The sequence below is a fragment of the Notechis scutatus genome, chromosome 3, assembly GCF_049901735.1.
Source record: "Notechis scutatus isolate UNSWTSFEM ecotype Mainland chromosome 3, rNotScu1.2, whole genome shotgun sequence".
NCBI classification, from domain to species: domain Eukaryota; kingdom Metazoa; phylum Chordata; class Lepidosauria; order Squamata; family Elapidae; genus Notechis; species Notechis scutatus.
This window is the reverse complement of record NC_142011.1, coordinates 35,587,584-35,609,762: the sequence shown is the minus strand read 5'-3', so window position 1 is coordinate 35,609,762 and position 22,179 is coordinate 35,587,584. Positions and strand designations below refer to the sequence as shown.

General features: G+C 39.1%; 2 protein-coding genes across 3 annotated transcripts in view; one reads left to right on the top strand and one right to left on the bottom strand.

The window, feature by feature from the left end:
- Nucleotides 1-9,429, top strand: part of MMP24 (matrix metallopeptidase 24) — a 46,222-nt gene extending 36,793 nt beyond the window's left edge. For both annotated transcript variants that reach the window (XM_026680851.2, XM_026680850.2), the window contains exons 6-9: nt 1,733-1,947; nt 4,944-5,082; nt 6,461-6,727; nt 8,194-9,429. In XM_026680851.2, coding sequence (XP_026536636.1) covers nt 1,733-1,947; nt 4,944-5,082; nt 6,461-6,727; nt 8,194-8,531 — 959 coding nt within the window. In that variant the 3' untranslated portion in view covers nt 8,532-9,429. The remainder of the gene's footprint in view (nt 1-1,732; nt 1,948-4,943; nt 5,083-6,460; nt 6,728-8,193) is intronic.
- Nucleotides 9,430-13,351: 3,922 nt separating this feature from the next.
- EIF6 (eukaryotic translation initiation factor 6) lies at nt 13,352-21,830 on the bottom strand. Its single transcript, XM_026685185.2, has 6 exons — nt 21,638-21,830; nt 20,830-20,915; nt 19,777-19,952; nt 17,386-17,562; nt 16,246-16,427; nt 13,352-15,403 (listed from the first exon to the last, which is right to left on the bottom strand). Exons 1-6 carry the CDS (start codon nt 21,742-21,744, stop codon nt 15,394-15,396), a joined length of 738 nt encoding a protein of 245 aa, XP_026540970.1. The 5' UTR covers nt 21,745-21,830; the 3' UTR covers nt 13,352-15,393.
- Nucleotides 21,831-22,179: the final 349 nt, after the last annotated feature.

Sequence of the window (22,179 nt, the reverse complement as noted above, 5' to 3'; positions counted from 1 at the left end):
GCCCCTTCAGAAAAAAATGTAGTTTTATTGCTTGCCTGCTCTGCACTGCTAAGAGTATCATGAACCCCTTGAATTTCCCACCACTGAAATAAAGACATGTCTTCAGAAAACTGCTCAGGCATTTCAGGCTCCACATTCATTATTGAATTTAAAATTGTGTTTTTAAAAGTATTCTATTTTGATATGTGATTAAACAGAGATTCAATAAGAAATATGCAACATGGAGTTTGCTGCAAATGAAGATTGCCTCCATGAATGCATCAATTGGAAGGAAATTACATCAATTATAAGGAAATGACATTTTGTCAAGCCAAAACAAGCTGTTGTTGGTAGCATGCTATTTCACCACTATAGCAAGGACAACTATTGAGTATAAACCATAAAGTAAAATGCAGTTACTGAAATGTCACACACATTTATTGACTAGCACATGTAACATTACATAAGACAAGCATGGCACCCTCTGTCCTTTTCTCATACCTGGGCTAGCATTATCCACAAAAATATTTAGGCGGCAAATGTCAACATCGGTCATGCCAAGGGATGGACTTTTAATGGGGTTTCTTTCACAAGACTGCATTTCTGTTTCTTAATCCTTTCTCTCCTTCCTATTTTCATGTGATCACTAAGAGCTTCCTTCTGTAGTATTAGAACAATTTTTCTCCTTCAAAGCAATAAAGAAAAGAGCAACAAAACAGAAAAACTTGAAAAAGATTAAGAGCTACAGCTTTCACTACGTTACCACAATGCTTTGTATCCAACAACCTGTGTGTAGCAAATTGTTGAAGTCGGCAGGGGGAAAGGCTGGAAGTCCCAACATTGCCTCTCAGAAGCCCTGATCCTGCTCTGGAGTCATGGCCTGGTAGTTTCTGCTTTTACTACTTATCTTCCAGAGAGCTTCACCCATCTGGCATCCAATTTATAAGCCCAATGTATTTGAGAGATAGGTCTCTTCCTCTATTTACTGCCCTTCTGCTTAAGCTTTTAACAGAAAACAAAAACTTTAAAACTTTCTAACTTTAAATATATAAAACTACAAGCATTTCATTGAAGAAGATAAATTACAGACATGCCTACATTATAGTAATACCACACCTGGGAAATCAATTAAAGAAAAAAAATGCAAAATAAATATAATGCTCTGGATAGACCACAAATTGGCCCTTGTCTGCAATAAGCAAAGCAGCCTCTATGCCAATATCTCCACACATCTCTGTACCCTCAGTCCATCCAAAATTATAATTGAATGACAGCTTGCAGTTCCATGGTACTTCTAGCTTGTATTAGTGTGCAAATGTGCTGCCAGGTTGTAGCAATCCAATATAAACATGTCCCCTGAGCACTGGAGTGACTCATAACCCAATAAATATCTTCTCCACACTTGCAAGAAAATAATAAATGGCTTTAATTTTTTTTATTTTTTTCCAAGCCTTATCCACATGTGATCTGCAATACATTCCACAGCAACCATAAAAGGATTGCATCCATTGATAATTAGACTAATAGCTGAAGCGCTTTATGTAGAAAAATCCAATATTGTTGGTAATTATATTATCCAAAAGTACAAGTACAATTTGCTGCAGGATGATGAAAATTATATTGCAGTTTATAGACAAAGGAAATATTTTGATAAAATCTTTAGAAAAATATACTCAAGCTGTCTGACAGTGTTTAATGTGGGGAAAATAGTCCCAACAGCTTTTTGATTTTCCACCTTCCTTTTTTTGCTTAGGTCCACCTGCTGAGCCCCTGGAACCCACCAGACCTTTACCAACCCTTCCTGTCCGCAGAATCCATTCAACTTCAGAAAGAAAACATGACAGACATTCACGGCCACCCAGGCCTCCTTTAGGGGACAGGCCTTCTGCTCCAGGCAGCAAACCCAACATATGTGATGGAAATTTCAATACTGTGGCTCTGTTCCGAGGAGAAATGTTTGTTTTCAAGGTAGGAAGGACTGTTCTAGAAGTGCAGTTTGTATTAATCTCTATAAACTACAAAGGAGTGTATAACTGATTGCCTGTCAGCCAAGTCATTTGGTGTTTTGATATCACTAATCACATTCAATAACGGTTGACTTGCAGTGAATTTGCCTGCATTCTTTGTCTGAAGCATAAGGATTTCATAAATGCAACCTAGGTATCTCCAGGGCATGAGGATGGGGTTTGTAGCAGGGCAAGTAATTTCATAGCTGATATTTTGCTCTGCAAACATGAGAAGTATTGATGCTATGCTTTTATATTAATTTTCTGAAATGAGTTAGACCAGGGGTGGGCAAACTACGGCCCGCGGGCCACATCCGGCCCGTTGGTCTGTCCAATGCGGCCCGCCCCTGAAAAAAAATCGCTGCCATTGGTCTGTCCAATCCGGCCCGCCCCTGAAAAAAAATCACTGGGCGTGGCGTAATTGCCCTGTGCCGCGTGGCCCCCAAAGCTGCAAAACAGTGCGGAGCGATCTAGGGGTAGGAAAGAAAAGAAATTTGCAAAGGCCTTGGCTGGGAGTTCGAAATCACCTTCGAGTGCGACCTCTCCAAAGGTGAGTCCCTGCCGATCCCCCTTTTTTTCCCGGGGCTTCCAGGTTTAAACTTTGCAAAGGCAAAGCTTGCAGGCTGGAGCGTCTTCCAAATGAGGAGCGGGAAAGGTTCCACCCGGTGGGCGGGGCGGGCTGCTTGGAGCCACCTAAAGCTAGGCCGCTGCTGGTGGAGCTTTGCCCTGCCTTGGTGCCCCGTTTCCCGGCTCGGCGGTCCTGCTCGGGCGGCACTTTAAAAGCCTGCTCCCAGCACCCGAGCAACTTCCCAGCAACTTTTGGCTTCCTTTTAACTCGCGGGCACTCGTGCCTGGCCCCGAGCCACGTGGCGGAAGGGAAGCCCGGCGGGCGGGCGGGCAGGCTGCTTGGAGGAGGCTCCGGGCTTCCCCTCCACCAGGCGCAAGCGCCCGCGAGTTAAAACGAAGCCGAAAGTTGCTGGGAAGTTGCTCCGTTTTCCAGGGCTTTGCAAAGGCAAAGTTTGCAGGCTGGAGCGTCTTCCCGCCGAGGAGCAGGAAGGGTTCCGCCCGGCGGGCGGGCGGGCTGCTTAAACTTTGCTCAGGTGGCACTTTAAAAGCCTGCTCCCAGCACCCGAGCAACTTCCCAGCAACTTTCGGCTTTCTTTTAACTCGTGGGCGCTCGCGCCTGGCCCCGAGCCGCGCGGCAGAGGGGAAGCCCGGCGGGCGGGCGGGCTGCTTGGAGGAGGCGACCCGGCGGTGCTCCGGCAACAGCAACAGGCAGTTTCGCCCGGGCTCCGCTCAGGTGTCCAGCTGGGGCTGTCAGGAGTTGCTACCGCCGGCGCAGCTCCGTGTGGCTCCAGTCCCGCGTTGCCTTGGGAAGGAAAAGGCAAAACCAGGAGCCGCTGAGCCTGAGCCTCCGGTGCCGCTGCTCCCATTGCAAAGCACCGCCGTGGCTCTTCCTTTTTGCCTTTCCCTTCCCGAGGCAACGCGGGACTGGAGCCGCGCGGAGCTGCGCCGGCGGTAGCAACTCCTGACTCAGGGGGCCTCTGAGGGGAGGGGAAGGAGGAGAAGAGGGGGGGAAGGGTGGGGGGGCGATTCCCAAAAAATCTTGTGCTGACCTGGCCCGTCTGTCAAATTTTAAAAGTCAATGCGGCCCCCGAGCCAAAAAGTTTGCCCACCCCTGAGTTAGACCATTAGAGGGTATTTGAACCAGTACAGACCTCTTTTCTGTCAGAAAAATCTGTTTCCTGATTAATTTCTCACTTTTTGATGATTATCTAATTGAAAAGTTTTGTATCAAATGATTTTTTTAAATCAGAATGTTAAACCTTAACAAAACAAAGGATCATAATATGCTGAGCTTTGTATCACTGATATATCAAATTGTCTTACATTGGATTGCTGGCACAAATAGAAATAAGTTTGTACATTTTTCTCTGTGATTTAGAAAAAACAAGATTTTACAAGTACCATTGCATCCTATTCCAAAAGTGCAAATATTTTATGGTAGTCATACTGTAGATCTAGAAGAAGTTATATCATAATGTGTAAATCTGCTGAGCAAAGCAGGAATTAAGCTGAGTAAGCTGTGTAGCATCTAAATGTATTTCCTGCATTGGTTTAATTGTGGAAAAGGAAAGTGATTGCTGTTTCTTTAAAATGTTCTCTTGAGCCAAGTATCTGACTTGGAAAGAAAGATAGATTGGTCATGTCTTTAGATGAAGATTACAGATCTAGGCCAATGGGTATTCATTATATTGAATGAGATGATAGCCAAAGATACTAACATTTTGAATTGTTGCATGTTTAATGTCTCCATTATATTCTTTAAAAAATCTTTTAAGAATACTTCAGTGTTTTATATATGTGTTGCTGTTTCTTCCTGTTTTAAAATATTATCTTCAAGATGGGTTTTTATATTGTTTCATATTGTAAACTCTTGTTATGTCTTGTTCTGAATTTCTGCATGTCTTTAAGTAAAATCAATGGGAGTGGAAGGAGAGCCAATTTGTGCATCTTTTGATACTTGATTTGAATGTAAAGATGAACGTAGAATGTAGAAAAAGGAAGGATATGGATTTGAGATGGTTTTCTTCTGGAAATCAATGATATCAAGTAATCTCAAAGGTGGTGAGAAAAACACACTGGAATCAGGATCTAGTTCTATTATTAGATAGAGTGAGTGAGATAGCCTATCTTACACTTTTACTTCCAGGGAAAGAGGGAGGTATTGATGTTATAAATAATATAGGTGCCTAATAATATAAGTACCTTTCTACTTTTCTAGAAGTACAATTCCACTAGTGCCAAAATAACTGGGTAGGCTTGAGTACATCTCACCCAGGTAGCAAAATGACTTGCAGTGCTTTTTGAAAAAGAATACAATATAAAACCTGCTTCGCTATTTTGTGTCCTCTTACATCTGAGGTATAATCCTAAAAGATGGTTTTCTTTTTTTAGGACCGCTGGTTTTGGCGTCTTCGTAACAGTCGAGTACAAGAGGGTTATCCCATGCAAATTGAGCAGTTCTGGAAAGGGCTCCCAGCAAAAATTGATGCTGCTTATGAAAGATCTGATGGGAAATTCGTTTTCTTTAAAGGTATTTTTATTTTTTATCATGGAAATACAAACAGTTCTATAATAATATGAATATTTTCAAAACAGATGCCAGCACACATTGAAAACTTGATCTTAATAAATTTTTGTTAAGTTTTTCATCTTTGATGGTTTTTGAATAATCAAGAATTAAAGAAAGTTGGTGATTCTAAAATGTAATTTTAAAATATATGCATAATAAAACATGTGTGTGAAATATAATTTGTCATCATAGTAATGCGTGTATTTATATGTATATTTTCTTTATCTTCAAAATTTCCAAACCAGGCAAACCAGATGTTGATTTGGTCAACATCTGTGAAAATATATCAGTTAAGTCTTTTCACTTGCAGTTTCCTCCTCCATGATTGCTGGAGGAACAACTCTATAGGTAACTATTTCCTAAGGAAGATACTCTCAAAGGCCTTTGTTTATACTTCTCTGGTCTTTTCAGACTAAAACTAGTTTTTCATTGGTTTTTTATTATAAGCTATATCTTAGAGAACCTTCAATTTTTCATAAACTGCTGTTAGTTTGGGGTCAATCTGCCATATTCTTAAAATATTGTTTGTGTAGTATGAGAAGCAGAAACAGTAATGTAATAGAAAAATAAATAATGTGTGTTGCATGCAAAATTGGGTTGTTGTATTGAGAAAGGCATAAATTATGAATTAAGATATTGGATTCCCATAATGCTTTGCAATAAAATGGGTTTATGTAGATTGAACATTCTGTCTAGTTTTGAGTGGGAACTGATCAGGGCTCTTAGGATAAAGAAAAAAGAGATTCATGGAAGCAAGACACGTATAGTCCTTGTTGACCTGGGTGATAACTGATCCAGTATGGTTCTTTAAATTATATGTTACCATTTTGTTAATAGGAGAGCCACTTGTCTGTCTCCTCTAAATAAAGCAAAGAGCAAGCCCCATCAAGGTATTTTTATTATTTAGAAAATTTGGCGATGTTCAATGTTTTTATCAAAATTAAAAGCATAGACAAAGTGTTCTTATTGCAAAGTATTTCTTTTAATCTATTCTTTAGATAATCAATCTGAGAGACATAATATTTAGTGTAACCCATATTTGTATCAACTCTCTGAATTGTGGATTATTTTCCAGAAAACTTTTAAAATTTCTAACACATTGCAACCAAACAGTCAACTTTATGAAAAGGCAGTTTTCAACTGCAATTTGCTGCTACTCAAAAGATTAAGCTCTCTGGCTGATTCAGCTATCTATCAAAAAAACCCTTTTGAATCAGATAAGGAAATCAGTGAAAAATTGTTGCCTGCTATTTTCTGAACCTCTAGCATAAAAAAAAACAGTTAATGGTTTGCTCTTAGTAATTATGTATTATGTGTGTTCTTTCCTCCTCAAATCTAGGAGATAAGTATTGGGTTTTTAAGGAAGTGACAGCAGAACCAGGGTACCCGCACAGCCTAGTGGAGTTGGGCAGTTGTCTTCCCCGGGAAGGGATTGACACAGCTTTACGGTGGGAACCTGTAGGCAAAACATACTTCTTCAAAGGAGATAAATACTGGAGGTATAATGAAGACAAGAGAGCAACAGATCCAGGCTATCCCAAGCCAATCACTGTGTGGAAAGGGATTCCACAAGCTCCACAAGGGGCTTTTGTCAGCAAAGAAGGCTGTGAGTATAAACACGTTGCATTGGGTTCAATAGTACTTCATGTGTAGTTTTTATTTTTTGCTAAGCGAAGTGTTTGGAGGGCTATGACCAACCAATCACAATAATGCAGTCATGTGCTTATAAGTGGATTCCTGACCAGACAATACATATTCTGTTCTTGGAAAATAGGCTTCTGTTCTGATTCACTAAATCCTGCATTTCGGCTAGGCTGGATTGATTTCATTGGTGAGCTTTCTTTTGACCTTAAACAATAAATGGATGCTTATTCCTATCCTCATTTTTCAAATTCTTCCTGATGCAAATGAAGCAAATATAATTTTCTACATGGAGGAAAACCTAAATAATTGTTTCTTTGTACTCTGTCTTCTGAAGTATGGCTAGTTTTGCCACATACATAATTCTCCACTTTATCTTCACTCCTTAGCATGCAGATTTGCCATATCCTTACTTTCAGCAAAGCATTTGATAAAATACTCCATGACATGCTGATTAATATAGCAAGTTAGTTAAGTGTGGCTTGGATTGCGGGACAATTAATTGGAATTGAAAACTGAGATTGTATTCCAAATTCTGTTCAAGGTTATATTCAGAGTTCTCAGGAATAATTTCTCATTCAACTGTGTTGAATGGGGTGTCACAATCAGTCTGGAATCCTCTATTTTTCAGTATTTTATTATTTTGTTGTGAAGATGGAAAAATACAACAGATCCAGAGTGGTATTCAGCAGGTTCGAAGAACTGACATATACCACCTCTGACTGGCCCCACCCCCATCTATACTCTGCTTCCTGAGTCCCAGCTGATTGGCTGGGTCTTCTTTTGTTGCCCTGCACAGGAGAACGGAGCTGGAAAGCAGGTTAGTGGGGTAGGGAGGGAATGAGGATTTTACAGTATCCTTCCCCTGCCACCTTCACCAAGCCACGCACACAGAACCCATAGTAAAAGTTTTTGAATCCCACCACTGAACAAATCTGCAAATGATACAGTATTGACTGCAGTAGTTAATAGAGGAGAGAAGTAAAATTTAAGATTTTGCTGATAGATTTGAAAAAGGGCCTGAAAGTAAAAGTAAATCTTTAAAAAATATGTAAAAAGTTTTTCACTTATGAAGCAAAATCAAATGCAGATGTGTACGATGAAAGATACCTGACTTATTAACAATAGTCACAATTTTTTTTTTTGAATTGTTGTTCATTACAGACTAAATATGCAGACAAAAATATATTGTGGCTGAAAAAGATGGAAATTCAATTTTAGACTGCATCAAATGCAATTACCAAATCATAAGAAGTAATCATTCCAATCTATTCTGTTTATTAGGCTCCACTTCAAAAATGTGCTCAATTCTGGACAGCAATTTGTCTGAGAAGCTTTAATTTGGTCTCCTATACATAATGGCCTCAAGGACTGATTCCAACTGTGATTCTAGTGGTTCATAAATGAAGTAATCTCTGCTTTCTTTTTCAGTTTATACTTACTTTTATAAAGGTAAGGAATACTGGAAGTTTGATAACCAGAGGCTGACTGTGGAGCCAGGGTATCCTAGGTCAATTCTCAAAGACTGGATGGGTTGCAACCAGAAGGAAGTTGAACGAAGCAAAGACCGACGCCTCTCTCATGATGATGTTGATATTATGGTAACTATAAACGATGTGCCTAGCACCGTTAACGCAATTGCAGTTGTGATCCCCTGCATTTTATCTCTGTGTATCCTTGTCTTGGTATACACAATCTTCCAGTTCAAAAATAAAGAGGTTCAGCAAAGCGTGACATACTACAGAAGACCTGTCCAGGAATGGGTATGACAAGTTCAGTAGCTCATTTGGTTCATGAGATGATGATGGGCTGCAGACATTAGAAGGCGGTTTGATGGATAGACTGCCAAACAACTTCTTCAAGAGATGTGAGTCAGAGAATTCTGGGACTGAAAACAAAAACAAAAATCAACTAAACCCAGGTGGCCTTGCACTGTAGAGCCGCTTTCCTTCTGACTGCCTCAGTGCCGTGTGTCTCAGTATGACATATTTGACCAACCCACTCAGTGAGTGTTGGGAGACCTCAAGAGAAGTTTGCTTCAACCTTTTTTCAATTCACTTGAGCAATCTTCTTCAGTGCCCTCTTTTAAACCCAGCATTTGCCAGTGTAGCCAACCACCTATTGAGTATTTTTTTTCTACACTAGCCTCATAAAAAGAGACAGTTCTGTGGGTCACAAAAGGAACATTTCAGTACCTTCTGAAGAGGACATTCTGAGGCTTAGTCATTCTGAAAGATTTTAATTTATTACAGGATCCAGGCAATTACCTGAAATATCATTTTTTTTTTCCAATACCTGCTGGTCAGATGTTTTGTACATTCATGGTAATGTTTCCACTCTTCAGCAACACAAGGAGCTCTTAAGAGGTAATTTTGTGTAGACCACAACTTCAACCAGCTCTAATGTCCTTTCAGATCACCAAAACTAACAGAAATGAAATTTCTGAATTCTACTAGTCTGCAAGACTAAAAAATTGAATTTACAAACAATAATGATGTGAATGCAGACCTTAATGATCTTGTTTTTAATAATGTGTCATGTAATAAATATTTAAATGTCATACTACCACTATTTTAAGTTGGCAACAATAAATTGTTACCATTATAAGATGAAATGTATGTTCCATATTTTCACCCATTTATATAAGAGAAAATAAATCACATATGCATTAGAATAGTCAAATTTGTGGGCAAGTTTGCAATGGGAATTTGGTTTGCAATGATGGAAAGGGTGACATAAATCAAAAAATATATTTTAAAGCTTGTAATTCTAAAATTTGACAGTGTAATTAAGCCACTGTTTATTGACATTAGTATATTTAAATAGAAGGAAAATAAGAGGTGAAAAACATGACTAAGGGGGAGATAAAGGCCTTCAGAAGATTAGAGCTGGATAGAGCCCTGTCAATGTCCTTGGTTTTGTCTGCAGCCTGTCTTTCCTAGTCCCCTTAGGTGTTGCAGTCCAAAATGGGACAATTTGCCATGACCTATTTGCCACTGCCAACTTGCCATTGCCAATTCACCATGGGACAACTCGCTGTGGGACAATTTAACCATTCAATTTATTTAAAATAATTTAAAATTATTTTAATTTTTGTCATTTACATTTCGTCTCTGTGATGACCTAGGGTGTGGCACAAAGGCAATACAGTCAAATAATAAGTAGGAGTCCCTTATTTGCTCCAACTTTGCCCCCAATGACCTGGTTACCTTCTGAGCTGGAGAAAAACTCTCCCAGGAACAGCCTTTGGCTGCAGAGATTCAAGTCCAAAACGTTGTCAACAAAAACTGAAACTATAAGTCCAATCAAGGCAAAATGAGGTAACTAATCTGGCAGGGCAAGAGAAGGAATTCCAGACATGAAGGAACGGCAGTAATTCAACCCAGTTGGGATGGCAGGAACGCAGATAAGCAAAGTCAACACAAGATAAATTCGCTCTTTTAAACTCTCTTCCCAAGTGTGGCTAATGAAGGGAATCAGGGCCCTTTCCTCTCCTGTAAGCCATACAACCCATGTCGCTCTCTTCTCCGTTCCTCCCTGCGTGCCTTAGGATGAAGGGGTAGACCTGGGTCTTCCTCTTAACTCCCTCTCCCTTGTTCTACCTCTCTCCTGCTCTGCCCAGCCAGACTTTACCCTTCCCGTTTCCTCCACAGCCAACGGAGCCACACTCCCACTCCATCAGCTGTTTCTTCCTCCTCAGATTCAGACTCTGACAGGGGCATGACAGTCCCTCCTTTTGCATCTTTTCTGTAATGATTCTATTCTACCATTTCTTCGATATTAGTGTAATTCTTCTCCTGTGGCAAATTGGCCATGCTATTTTCTCACGGTGAGTTGGCTGTGGCAAATTGGCTGCAGCAAGTTGTCCTAAACCCATTGCAGCCAATGTCCAGAGATTCAAATACAGCTTGACGGAAGTAAGAAAAAGAAGGTGCTGAGATCTATCGACAGAGATTTTAACCGAATTTTTAAATTTATGGTTTTTATTTTATATGGCATTTTATTCAATGTCTGTAAGTTGCGTACAGTCACCTTTGGTGAGATGGGTGGCATACAAATTTGACAAATAAATAAATGGATAGACCAGTGCATAAGTGGAAGAGAGTGGGAAAGAGAACCAGGTATCCCAACCTTGCCCTATTCAGTCTCCCAGTAGGGCCTTCTCTGGAATGTCTCAGCCAAAACCCTTAATCCTCTAAAATTGCAGGCACTCAGGCAAGTTAGGAAGAATTTATAAAGTAGTTTCATATTCAGTAAAAAATATTTTTGTTTTGGATAGTGCCTAAACAAGCCAAACCTAAATATTATTGAGATCCAATCCACGAAAAGGGTATAGACTAAAAGTAACGTTTTTGTCACGTTCTCATTCTAAAAACCCTGCCTCTTCCAAAGGAATGATGAATGGACTATATTATGGGAATCTCCCCAAGTGGCATAACAATTTATGTGAGCAAGTTCTCCCACATGGGAGGTAGTATGGTCCTCTCCTCAGAAATCTTTCTTACTCATCAGAAAAGTTGAACTGGATGGTGGCTACACAATGCCGATTCTGTCAAGAGAATAGGAATATACAACCCATTAGCAGAATGAAGGCTGTTTCCAGATTTTGTCATTTTTACGCAGATCCACTCAAATCAAAGTGGCAAGTTTTTAATGAATGCAAATCTATTGCTTTCAATCTTTCTACTAGGCAATAACCAAATAAAGGATGAAAAGGTGCAGCTTTTCCAAATTTTTACTGATTCTATTCTATAAATCCACTCCAAGCTGTCTTTTTCAGCTGGGCTGAAACATTAAGGCTCAGCTGGGGGAAATGATTGAAAATTATTCAAGAGAAAAGTTAAAGAAAACAGATATGGTAAAGATTAAAGACTCATATTTCACACGTATTACCAAGGGGAAGAAACCTAATATAGTTAAGTTTGTTTTTGAAATTGTTAGTTCTGTCTCAGCCCCAACATTGGAATTAATAAGTTATACTAACTTTTATGTATGTTGTAACTGAGCACATACCAAATAGTTCAGCTTGAAGATTGTAAAGCACTTCTTTAACAATAGATTAAAAGGCAATGGTTTTTAGGGGAAGCATGTTGATGTAGCCTTGGGGGATGCCTTTTTTGTGCATTCAACATGAAATGCAGTACATGTGATAATAATGTGCTATTATTATGTACCAAATTGGTATGAGCACACCATCATTTCAAGCACAATGACAGAAACACAGGTTAACAGCACATGCATTTTCAGTCCTAATAGTCAAGGTCTTCAGCCATTTCATTGCAGACATTTTAAAGATTTGGGCAGAATAATACCCACTTATGTTGCAAATGTTAATCTTGATTTTAGGCTCATTTGTTTATAAGATTTTACTGTACCCATATGCTATTAAGCAATCTTACAATATATTTCTAGTCCTGTATGAATTGATCTAAATATAGCTTGTACTTTGGAATTAATCCAGTTGAGACTTTGAAAATGACCATAGCAACTTTTTCATAGAAAATTAAGAACCATCTGAACGGTTATTTCTTTAGACAATTTAAAAGTGGGTAGGATTGAATTTGATCACTGAGAAGCCAAAGATTTCTAAGTCCACCATACTCAAAACTAAGGCTACTAGAACTGCATTTTTTTTGTTCTCCTCCTTTTTCAGTTTGATTTTTTAAAAAAAATTCCAATTGGATTTAATGCCAAGTTATTAAACTACAGTGTTGGTTAATAGAAATATATGCTGATTTGATATTGCTTGGGGATCAAGTTTGTACTTCCTCTTTGATATTGAGTTTAGTATAATTGGCTAGAATAGTGTTGAGGGGTCACATCTCCCACCTTCAGAATCCAGGTGTATTGAGAATTGCTACTGCAATTTATAGAAATGGATAGTTCATCTCAAGCCTTACATCAAATAAAATACTTTATGTACTATGCTCATGCTTGGTTTATAGTACGAACTTGGATTAAATTATTTCAGCCTTAGCCTTTTCTTTCGATCATATAGGACTTAAGAGACATTTTCTGTTTTCAGCGCTGATATGAAAAGGCCTGCTTGCACATGCATTTAAAACTAGCAGCTAAACCTTTCTTCAATGTTATTCTATCAATTATCTTAAAATATTTTTCCTCCCCTTAGTTTTGGGCCCAGATTAAAGCTTTGTAAAGTAACTTGATTCAGTCATTGGCAAAAATATTGCTATTATCCATTTCTCAAGCCTCCAAAGAGGCTGAATCAAGTACATAGCTTGTCTTATTTTTTATGGAGAGGGACAGAAGGAGTAAAGTGGGTGCTCTAAGCCAGGGGTGTCAACCCTGGCAACTTTAAGACTTGTGGACTTCAACTCCCAGAATTCCTCAGCCAGCTTTGCTGGCTGAGGAATTCTGGGAGTTGAAGTCCACAAGTCTTAAAGTTGCCAAGGTTAGACACCCCTGCTCTAAGCCTTGCAAAGGTTTAGGGTGCTTTTAAAAACATTGGAGAAAAAAAATCACAAATATTGGAAGCCTGACCTCACCCACTGTTAAGAATATGTCACACATCAGATTCGGCTGTTAACAAAAGCTTTACACTTCTACTATGATACAAATGAAATTTTCATGAAATCAAATCCTGATAGATTTATTGAAAGAATTTATCATTTCCAAAGGGCTACAATTTTGTCAAATTCATTCTAAAACTAATTATCTGTACCACATCATTAAAATGCTTTAAAATCTGATTATCTCATTAATGGTCCAAGAAATCTTGTCAGTTTCTAAAATGTAAGTTCACTGTTTATTTTTGTTTACTACCATAGCAAAAATGTGAATTTCAGTTTACTGCTTTTCTACCTACACTCCACAAGTAGAGCCAAATGATGGAAACAATGTCTGGCCCTGTAAATTCCCATTTAAAAATACAAACATTTCCCGGATTATGTACAACCCGATTTACATAAATTCAGCTTTACTGAACATTTTCTAAATGCATACAAATGTGAACTTTGCACAGAACACAAAATAGTACAGCATCCAGATGAACATGCAACCTGAAGTTATGCAAGATCTTCCGAAACAGTACATAAATTGGGGATTGGCTATAAGCCACTGGACTCAATAAGATTCAGTAGTTAGATGCTATGGTTTATGTTGCAGCCTTTAATCATGGTCGAAGCCATCCTTGGGTGCTATATATAGTTAGCAACTAATTGCCTTTCTTGATATTTTAATTGATTACTATATCTACAATGGAACTTATTACAAAAGTGTAAGTTAACTTAGCTCTGTTGTCATCTTATACTACTTGTACTAATCTTATCCTACTAAATTTTACAGTAGTATCTTATACTACTAAAAGTCTATATTCAATTTATATTGACTGTGAGTTAAGTCTTTCCTAGCTTCTCTCAGCAGTGTATGAAAACTGCAGGAGTCCACATTTATGAGTCAAGAGAGCAAAGGTTGATTCTGCTGAGAGGCTAAGCAATAGGCAGCAGTTGAAGGTTAAGTATGTAATATTTTTCATTTACCTCCAGCATACCCCATTCTTTTATGTGTGTGTGTCATGCCTGAGCTACAGAGAGAACAGATGAGACTGCGTCAGTCTGATCACTTACATGTATCATCACTTCAAATGGGAGATACAAAGCGATTCTGCTAAGGAATACATATATGGCAATGAGTTTTTATCATTTTAGTGTATGTTCAAGACAGCAAACTACAGTACACTAGATTGATAAAGCAAAAGTTGCAGTCTAACATGTAACTTCAATTTGATACAGCCAGCTCTTGTTTCAAGTTCACCTCAGTGTCCATACCAATTAGTTCAAAGGATTAAGGTTTATTAAAGCTTTAAGTTTAACCTGACTGTGTTGCTATCATAAAAGGTCTTTAATTCCAAATTATATAACTGCAAGTTCTTTTTTTAAGCAACAACTAAGATGGTAACCTTGGCTTGAAGACATTGGAGCAATACATTTTTATATTAAAAGATAAGCATGAAGGCATCAGAAAAATAACCATTTCAAATTAAATCTATTTTTCCTGATAAAGACTTTCTATTAAAGAACAGATAACAGTTCTCTTTGACTTTTCAGTGACTTCACATATGGACAAACCAGATTCTATTTATATAATCTCCTAGAAATCTTACTTACTGAATGTTTGGCTTTGTTGAAATATTCCAGAGATTCTTTCAGCCCCTTAAAACATTATGTTTTGGATATAGAATGATGCATGATAGTAACATAGGCTACATTGTTCTGATCTAGCTGGCTAAGGAAGTTATCTTGAAAACTTCCAGACTGAAATCAAACAAATGCCAGCCATTTCTGAACAGAAAACCATCAGGATTCTTCAGGCAGCATTCTGGTGAATACTGGGAAAAATAATAATTCTTTTCCTTATTGTGATTGCATGTATGTATCAAGTTCTAAACTTTACCTCATGAATTAATGAAAGGAAAATAACACATTAACAAAACAAAGGAACATAATGTTTTTTCTTGTTCAAGTCTGGCTTGCCAAGGGAAGGGAATTTAGAATAATATGCTTTTGAAACTATGATTGTAGTAGAGATCTCCTTCTTGGACTGGATGAATTTGCTTCAGTGAGCAGTCTATCACAATTTGGCATTTCACACCTGCAGTGTTTCTGGAGAACATCATGTCAAGCTACAAAAGGGAAAAGAAATTATTAGCAAAAAACATACTTGAAGGGTTCCAGTTTTTCATATTTGATCTATAAAATCAGACAAAGTCCAATTGAAAACCAGTACCCCAAACTAAAACTAAGTTGCATATAAAAACATCAGTCTCAAAATTAGGAAGTAGCCATTCTATGCACAGAAATGGTAGTTATCAGTGCAATACTGGTGGCCTTCACTTAATGACTGCCCTGTTTAGCAACCGTATGAAGTTATGATGGCACTGGAAAATGTAAACTTACAACAGCATTCCTTTGATCAAGTAATTAAGATTTTGCAACCAGAGAATATTTACAACCGTCATAGCTTTCCACAATCTAGTGTTTGCCATTTGCGCACTTCACAGCCAGCTTTTGACAGGCAGTCAATGGAGAAGCTGGCAGTAAAAATCACAAGTCGCAATCATGCGATGTCTCACTTAATCACATCATTTAGCAATATAATTACTGATTCCAATTTTGAATATTAAGTGAGGACTTCTTGTAATAATAATAATGAACTATTTCTATCCAGTTGACTTGACATATCATGTCAGTGAACAATTGTTTTTTTGTTTTTTTTTGCCTTTACCAGCAATTAAGCACTATGTGCTCTTCTTGGGAGCAGATACAAGCAAGTGGAAGAGGGGGAAAATACATTTACATATTATTAACAAGAAAGCAGTACTATACATCTTCTTAGAATGCTGAATCCCTTGGGATTTCCAGAAGATTGGAAACATAAGACTACTGAAGTATTAGTATTATTAGTATATATTCTGGCTACTATCAATCGCTAATAATTTTGAAAGTAGATTAATATCTGACTTACCTGTCAATCAAAGAATCTCTCATAGTGGTAGCAATGGTACTTGGCTGTGCTTCGTTAAGTTTGAAGACACTCTCAATAACAGATAATTCTGTGCTGGTTGTGTCCAGGCCACAGAAGGCACACCAATCATTCACAACCATTCCAGCTGCAATCACCTCGCTGCCACGATTAACAGTTCCAGCCTGGTAAGAAAGATAACTAGTGTCTTAAGGACTCCTTTCTCATGTATTATCAGCTCTTCTTGCTTAAGGTTGCATGAATATAAATCTTATTTATAACTATTTAAATCAGGGGTCTTCAAACTTGATCGCTTTAAGACTTGTTGACTTCAACTCCCAGAATTCCTCCTCCAGTCATGTTAACTCAGGAACTGAAGTCCACAAGTCTTAAACTTGCCAAGTCTGAAGACCTTGATTTAAACAGATCAGAGGGCCAAGCCTTTAGTAGGCATGCACAACATTCCTGATATTCAATAGTCATTGCACTGGCAGTTTTCTTCATTTTCCAAACCATGCATTCTGGCTTAGTGTTATGAACACAGCCACTAAATAAATCATGGTTAGAAATCATAGCTCAGCAAAATGTGTGAACCCACTGGAATGATGGTCATATGCTAGTAAATACAAGTAACACAGCTATACCAGATGTAGTACTCAATGTCTCCCCACTGGCATTGTTCATCTAAATTTTCACTGTTCCTAATTTTATGGTTCGTTTAGGATTAGGCTTCAATAGGTCATGCATATTTGGAAATAATTGTTTTGCTGTCTATTTCTTTATACTGAGAAGACCACATAACACTATTTAAACCAAAAAGAAGTTGAAAGAAAAATACTGAAACAATTAGAAACACCATAGACAGAGATCTCCTGCACTCAGTCATCCAGATCATGATTATCCCAAAAGTGCTTTTTCAAGAGGCAACTGGCTTTCTGATTTTTTCTTTGAAAACTTTTCACTTCTCATCCGAGAAGCTTCTTCAGCTCTGAGTTACAGTTAAGTTACAGTGGCATATAGATGGATAAAAAATGTCGACGAATATATTCCCAAGTCATAAGATGTTAAGATTCTATAATTTGGCTCAAAATATAGTTTAAAGTAACTGAACACTCTCAAGATTTGAACAGAAAAAACATTTACCACAAGGGGGACTTGCAACAATGAGGAAAGCTCATCCTGATCTTCTATAGAAGTCTTAGGGTGTACCAATCCTCCCTGGTTGCTGAATGTGCAGTAACTTCCCACAAGTACTTGGTCTGCTATTGTCTGTCTGAATACTTCGACTTTTAATACATCGGCTAAAATCTCTTCTGTCTCCTATGGAAAAAAATTGAGATTTAACGTTAGGGCTGGTTAGAACACATTTATCTGATTTTAAGTGATCATAAAAAGTAACTGAAATGCCTATTTAGTGGCAACATTGATTAGCTATCAACTAAATCTTGTAAACCTATTTCAAACAGATTTTGTATCTTTAGATTGCTAGAATATGAAGTATTTTAAAGTCCCATCAACTGAAAACTGTATTGAAGCTAGATATCCTTGAGGTTGCATTCATTCCAAAGTCTGGCATTTCTCCAGTTCTTTGCACCAGCCAAGTGCTACAACATCTGAAGACAGGATGTCAAAATAGAAATATTGGGCACCTGACATTAAAGGCACACCTAGGAAGTCTTTAAATGAAATTTAAGTAACTCCCAAATCTTCCCTTTTTTATTCTACTAATTATAATTCCTATTTCTAGGACTTGTGCCCAAAATCATCACTCTTGAATTAATTGTACAATCCATTTTCACTCTAGCTCAAATACCAAATCCAAAACTTTGATACCGCTTATAAAAACTATTCCATTAGGATCAATCATGCTTGCACTTGTCGGACTACTTGTGCAATTGCTTCCAGCTTTACTTTTTCCAGTAACCCATGGAAGTCAAACTCATCATGTCACATGATATATCACATTTTTTTGCCTCTGCAGAGCCAGGGTGGAAGTGGCTTGAGTGAGACTCATCCAGCCCGTGGGCTGCCAATTTAATACCACTGCAGGAGCCTAACAATGGATACAACCTTCACACTACATCCTTCCAGCTCAAACATTCAAGAGAATTAACAGCAAGGCCACTAACCTGAATATAATTACTTCTCCAAAAAGGATTTTTTTTTAAAGAAGCTACATTCCATAAAACAATTCACCCATATGTATTTACATATGCAGATATATTTACATTCAGCTATGGTATATTCATTGCATACTCCTGATGTCTGATATGTAATAATTCAAAGATGAAATAATCATGAAACACGATCACATTAACAGTGACTGAGAAAGTAACTAACAGGGCATGTCAGTAAAGGTAAGAGACAGAAGGTTTCTATTTTCCTCACTTTTTATTTCCCAATTCTTTTCTTCATGTTGAGACATGTTTTTCTGTGTCTCTGTATCATAAACCTTATAGCAAAGTTATTTACCTGCATGGTTAGTATACAAGCTTCTTTGAGACAATGTGTGTGTGCAGCATTTGCCTTCACACCTGCTAGTGGGGCAGCTCAACTACATTAGTCTTCTGTATTCACTTTAGAAGTGAGGCTGAGTGAGCAGAGGAATTGCAGGCTTCAGCAAAGAGTTGAGTCCAGTGCTGACAGAGCTTACCTACAAGTCCTCTGCTTGCTCAGTCAAACTTGCCTCCTGCAAGGCCTTGCAAAGTGCCAGTAGTCTTCTCAGCTGGATGTAACCTTCCTCCTGTAGGAATGGCTCCAGCATCCACCCAGAGATCTTATTGCAGTAAGTTCTCCAGAAGCACTTCCAATCTGCGCTGCAGAGCACACATTGCACCTTGGGAAGCCCGTCCCTCTACTTTCTCCAGTTCTGTCTTCACCCCAAACAGCACCCACATGCAGATACTACCTTCACCTGGGGTACCGTAGCCTCTGCTGCACTGCACAACAACAGAACATGCTGCATCTTGCCATTCCACCCCACAGCACTCTGCACACTATTGCTTCTTGTGCTGTGGCAAATCTAGCTCTTCTGTACCCCTGCCCTCTACTACTGGTTCTGTCCTACTTCTTCCTCCTGACTGGGACAGGCAAGCTCCCTTCTGCAGATGAAGTTCTGCCACCCTGCTGTGGTAGCTGCACATGACCTGGGCCCAGCACCTGGATCCAAACCATCAGCAGAAGGAACAGAGCAAAGGTCAGTTGGAATGGGAGGCAACAGAGATAGGTAGCATAGGTGCACGGACAGTCAAACAACAGAGATAGTGGGAGAAAGGTGAGCGAAGAAACTTGATGCAAAGGCAGTTTTGCACAGGGCAGGAGAATATGCCCCTGGGACACTGCAAAGATTGTAAATGCAGAACAGTAACCAAGTGCCCAAATTTCAATCACATGACCCTGGGGGTGTTGCAATGACTGAAACCTTGAGGACCAGTCTTAATTATCATTCATTCAGCACAAAAAACATTAAACTGTTGTTCAAGTTTAGTTACTGCAAATATAATGTTTAGTATTATGATTTATTTTTATATTTACTCTGTCGATGTCTGGGTGGGCAAGTGCTACGTAGTCATTGCATGCAGTGACATTGCCCAATGCAGAAAGACGTTCTTCCACCCTCTGGATTCGCACTGAGTCAGGAAGGCAGTTTCGAATATGCTGAAGTTCCTGGTCAGTAGTATTGTTTGGGACTAGTAAACCATGCCGGTTACCTAAAATATAGGGAAAAAAAATTGCCTTCAATTCCTATCTCCAACATTCTATGCCGTAAAGTAATAACTCAGGACATGATGAATCTAATCAATGTTCTTTAACAGTATCTGACCTACAACAATTTATAGTACTGCCAGAGTTGGTTTTCTATCCACAGCACAAATGCAAGCATATATTTGAAAAAAAGAACAATGTTCTGCTTATTTATCACCTCTCTCAATTCCACTACCACTGTCAGGCATAAAATTGAATTTAATGAAAGTATTATAGCTGAACAAGATAGTAAATGGGAATGGGCAACCATGAATTTAAAAGGACGATTAATCGGCTTTATATTACAAAACAACACGTTATTTTCATTAGCACCTCTTACAATAATGTATAAAATTTTGAAAATAAACAAGGCAGTGATGAGAACCCCATCCCATCCTCCCTATTTAATCTCTGTAGGCACTTAGATAATAAGTTTCTCCATCTTCCCAGAAACTCTAGGAATTGATGCAATGAGAGCCCACAGACTGAATCCAAATTATATGAATGTTTTCCCATTAACATAAAAAGATTGTCGAATACAATCCCATAGTATTATTGTTAATGTTTCAATTCCAGAGCCTGGTATCATTTCTAATGGTAAGCAAAAACCTTTAAACTTTTTCTAATGATCTAAAAAGCTATCAGGATAAACATGAGCAGAACTCAACAGCACCATTAGACTTTATAAATGAAGAGCGCAATAGCAGCTTGCATTCCTTTTTTGAAATATTACAAACTATAGGTAGTCAAACTACTTGTCAAAATATATTAAGGATAAAATGGGATGAGAATTCTGCATTTTAAAGGAAACTCAAAATAATTTATATGAATAAAGCAGCTTACCTACACACATTCTGCCAATGATTCGACATCCAGCAATAGAAGCATGAATTACAGGAATGGTGTCAGAAAGCTCTCCTTCGAATACACTAAAACACAACAGAGTAAGATTTAAACATGCGAGGAAGATCATGAAGTTCAATTCAAACATGCTTGAAGACTTTAATAAAGGGGCAATTTGCAGAGAACTTGCCTTACCGACATCTTGTGATCAAACCTATTCAGTACAAGTAGTCCTCGACTTACAAGTTCATTTAGTGACGGTTCAAAGTTACAACAGTGCTGGAAAATGTGACATGACCATTTTTCACACTGATGCCCACTGTAGCCTCCCCCGACTCACATTTATGACAGTTGCAGTGTCCTGGAGTCATGTGATCCCCTTTTGTGACCTTCTGACAAGCAAAATCAATGAGGAAACCAGATTCGCTTATCAACCATGTTGTTAATATAATAACGGCGGGGAATCACTTAACAAAGGTGGCAAGAAAAGTCGTAAATTAGGGCAAAACTCAAAAGAATTTTGGGCTCAATTGTGGCCATAAGTAAAAGAGCAGGCCTTCACTGGTGCTGACCCCGATTTAGCCGTCATTTTTGTCTGCTTGGTTTTGCCCCACCCAACCGGTCTCAAAAGAGGCTGCAAGTCATAAGCTCAGAAGGGTGGGGGAAAGGCCCAATGGGGCTCTTTCGGTATAAAAAGGAAGGGCCCTGCCGCCTTTCCCACTTATTTTTCTTTAAATTTATTGCCTGTCGGATAATCAAAGCAAATCCGGCCGAAGATCCGGAGGGGAGGAAGAGAAAAAAGGCCGACCTGTAGAAGCCCTCGGAGCCTCCAATGGCCACCAGGCAGTAGGCGTTGGTGAGCTTGGCGAAGCAGCCGATCTCGTTGTTGTTCTCGAAGCTCGCCCGGACCGCCATAACCGTCAAAGACCCGGCAAAAACAGGAGGAAAAAACAGGCAGAAAGCGAGTCCGCCGGCCCGCCACACGAGGACAGGCCTCGAAGACCACTGCCCGGAAACGGATAGTGACGTTATTCCGCTTGTGATGTCATCTCACCCGGGTTGGTGCTGATTGGATGACTGCAACCCCGCCTTGGCTCTCCTTTTGGTGTGGGGGGGGGGAAATCTCTCTTCCCGGAAGCTTCCGCCCACCAAACTGAGAAAAGATGCGGGCGGGGGGAGGGAGGGAGCGAGGGCGGCGGATCCGGAGTGCGAAACTCCGGGCGCCGCTGGATGAGAGCAAAGAGGCGGAGCTTTTCTACTCCACCTGTAGGGGGAGAGACGGCCCCGCCTTTTGGCTCCTCTTGGGCTTGGGCGCTGTTCCCTCACGGAGTCCATTCCTGAATCTTCGGT

What these genes read in the sequence shown, in the direction of transcription:
- EIF6 (XM_026685185.2), bottom strand. Translation starts at nt 21,744, where the DNA reads ATGGCGGTCCGGGCGAGCTTCGAGAACAACAACGAGATCGGCTGCTTC. An exon ending in GGCTCCGAGGGCTTCTACAG is followed by an intron (nt 20,916 to 21,637) that starts GTCGGCCTTTTT and finishes GTTGTGTTTTAG; the next exon opens with TGTATTCGAAGGAGAGCTTT. An exon ending in CCCACCCAGACATCGACAGA is followed by an intron (nt 17,563 to 19,776) that starts GTAAATATAAAA and finishes TTTTTTCCATAG; the next exon opens with GAGACAGAAGAGATTTTAGC.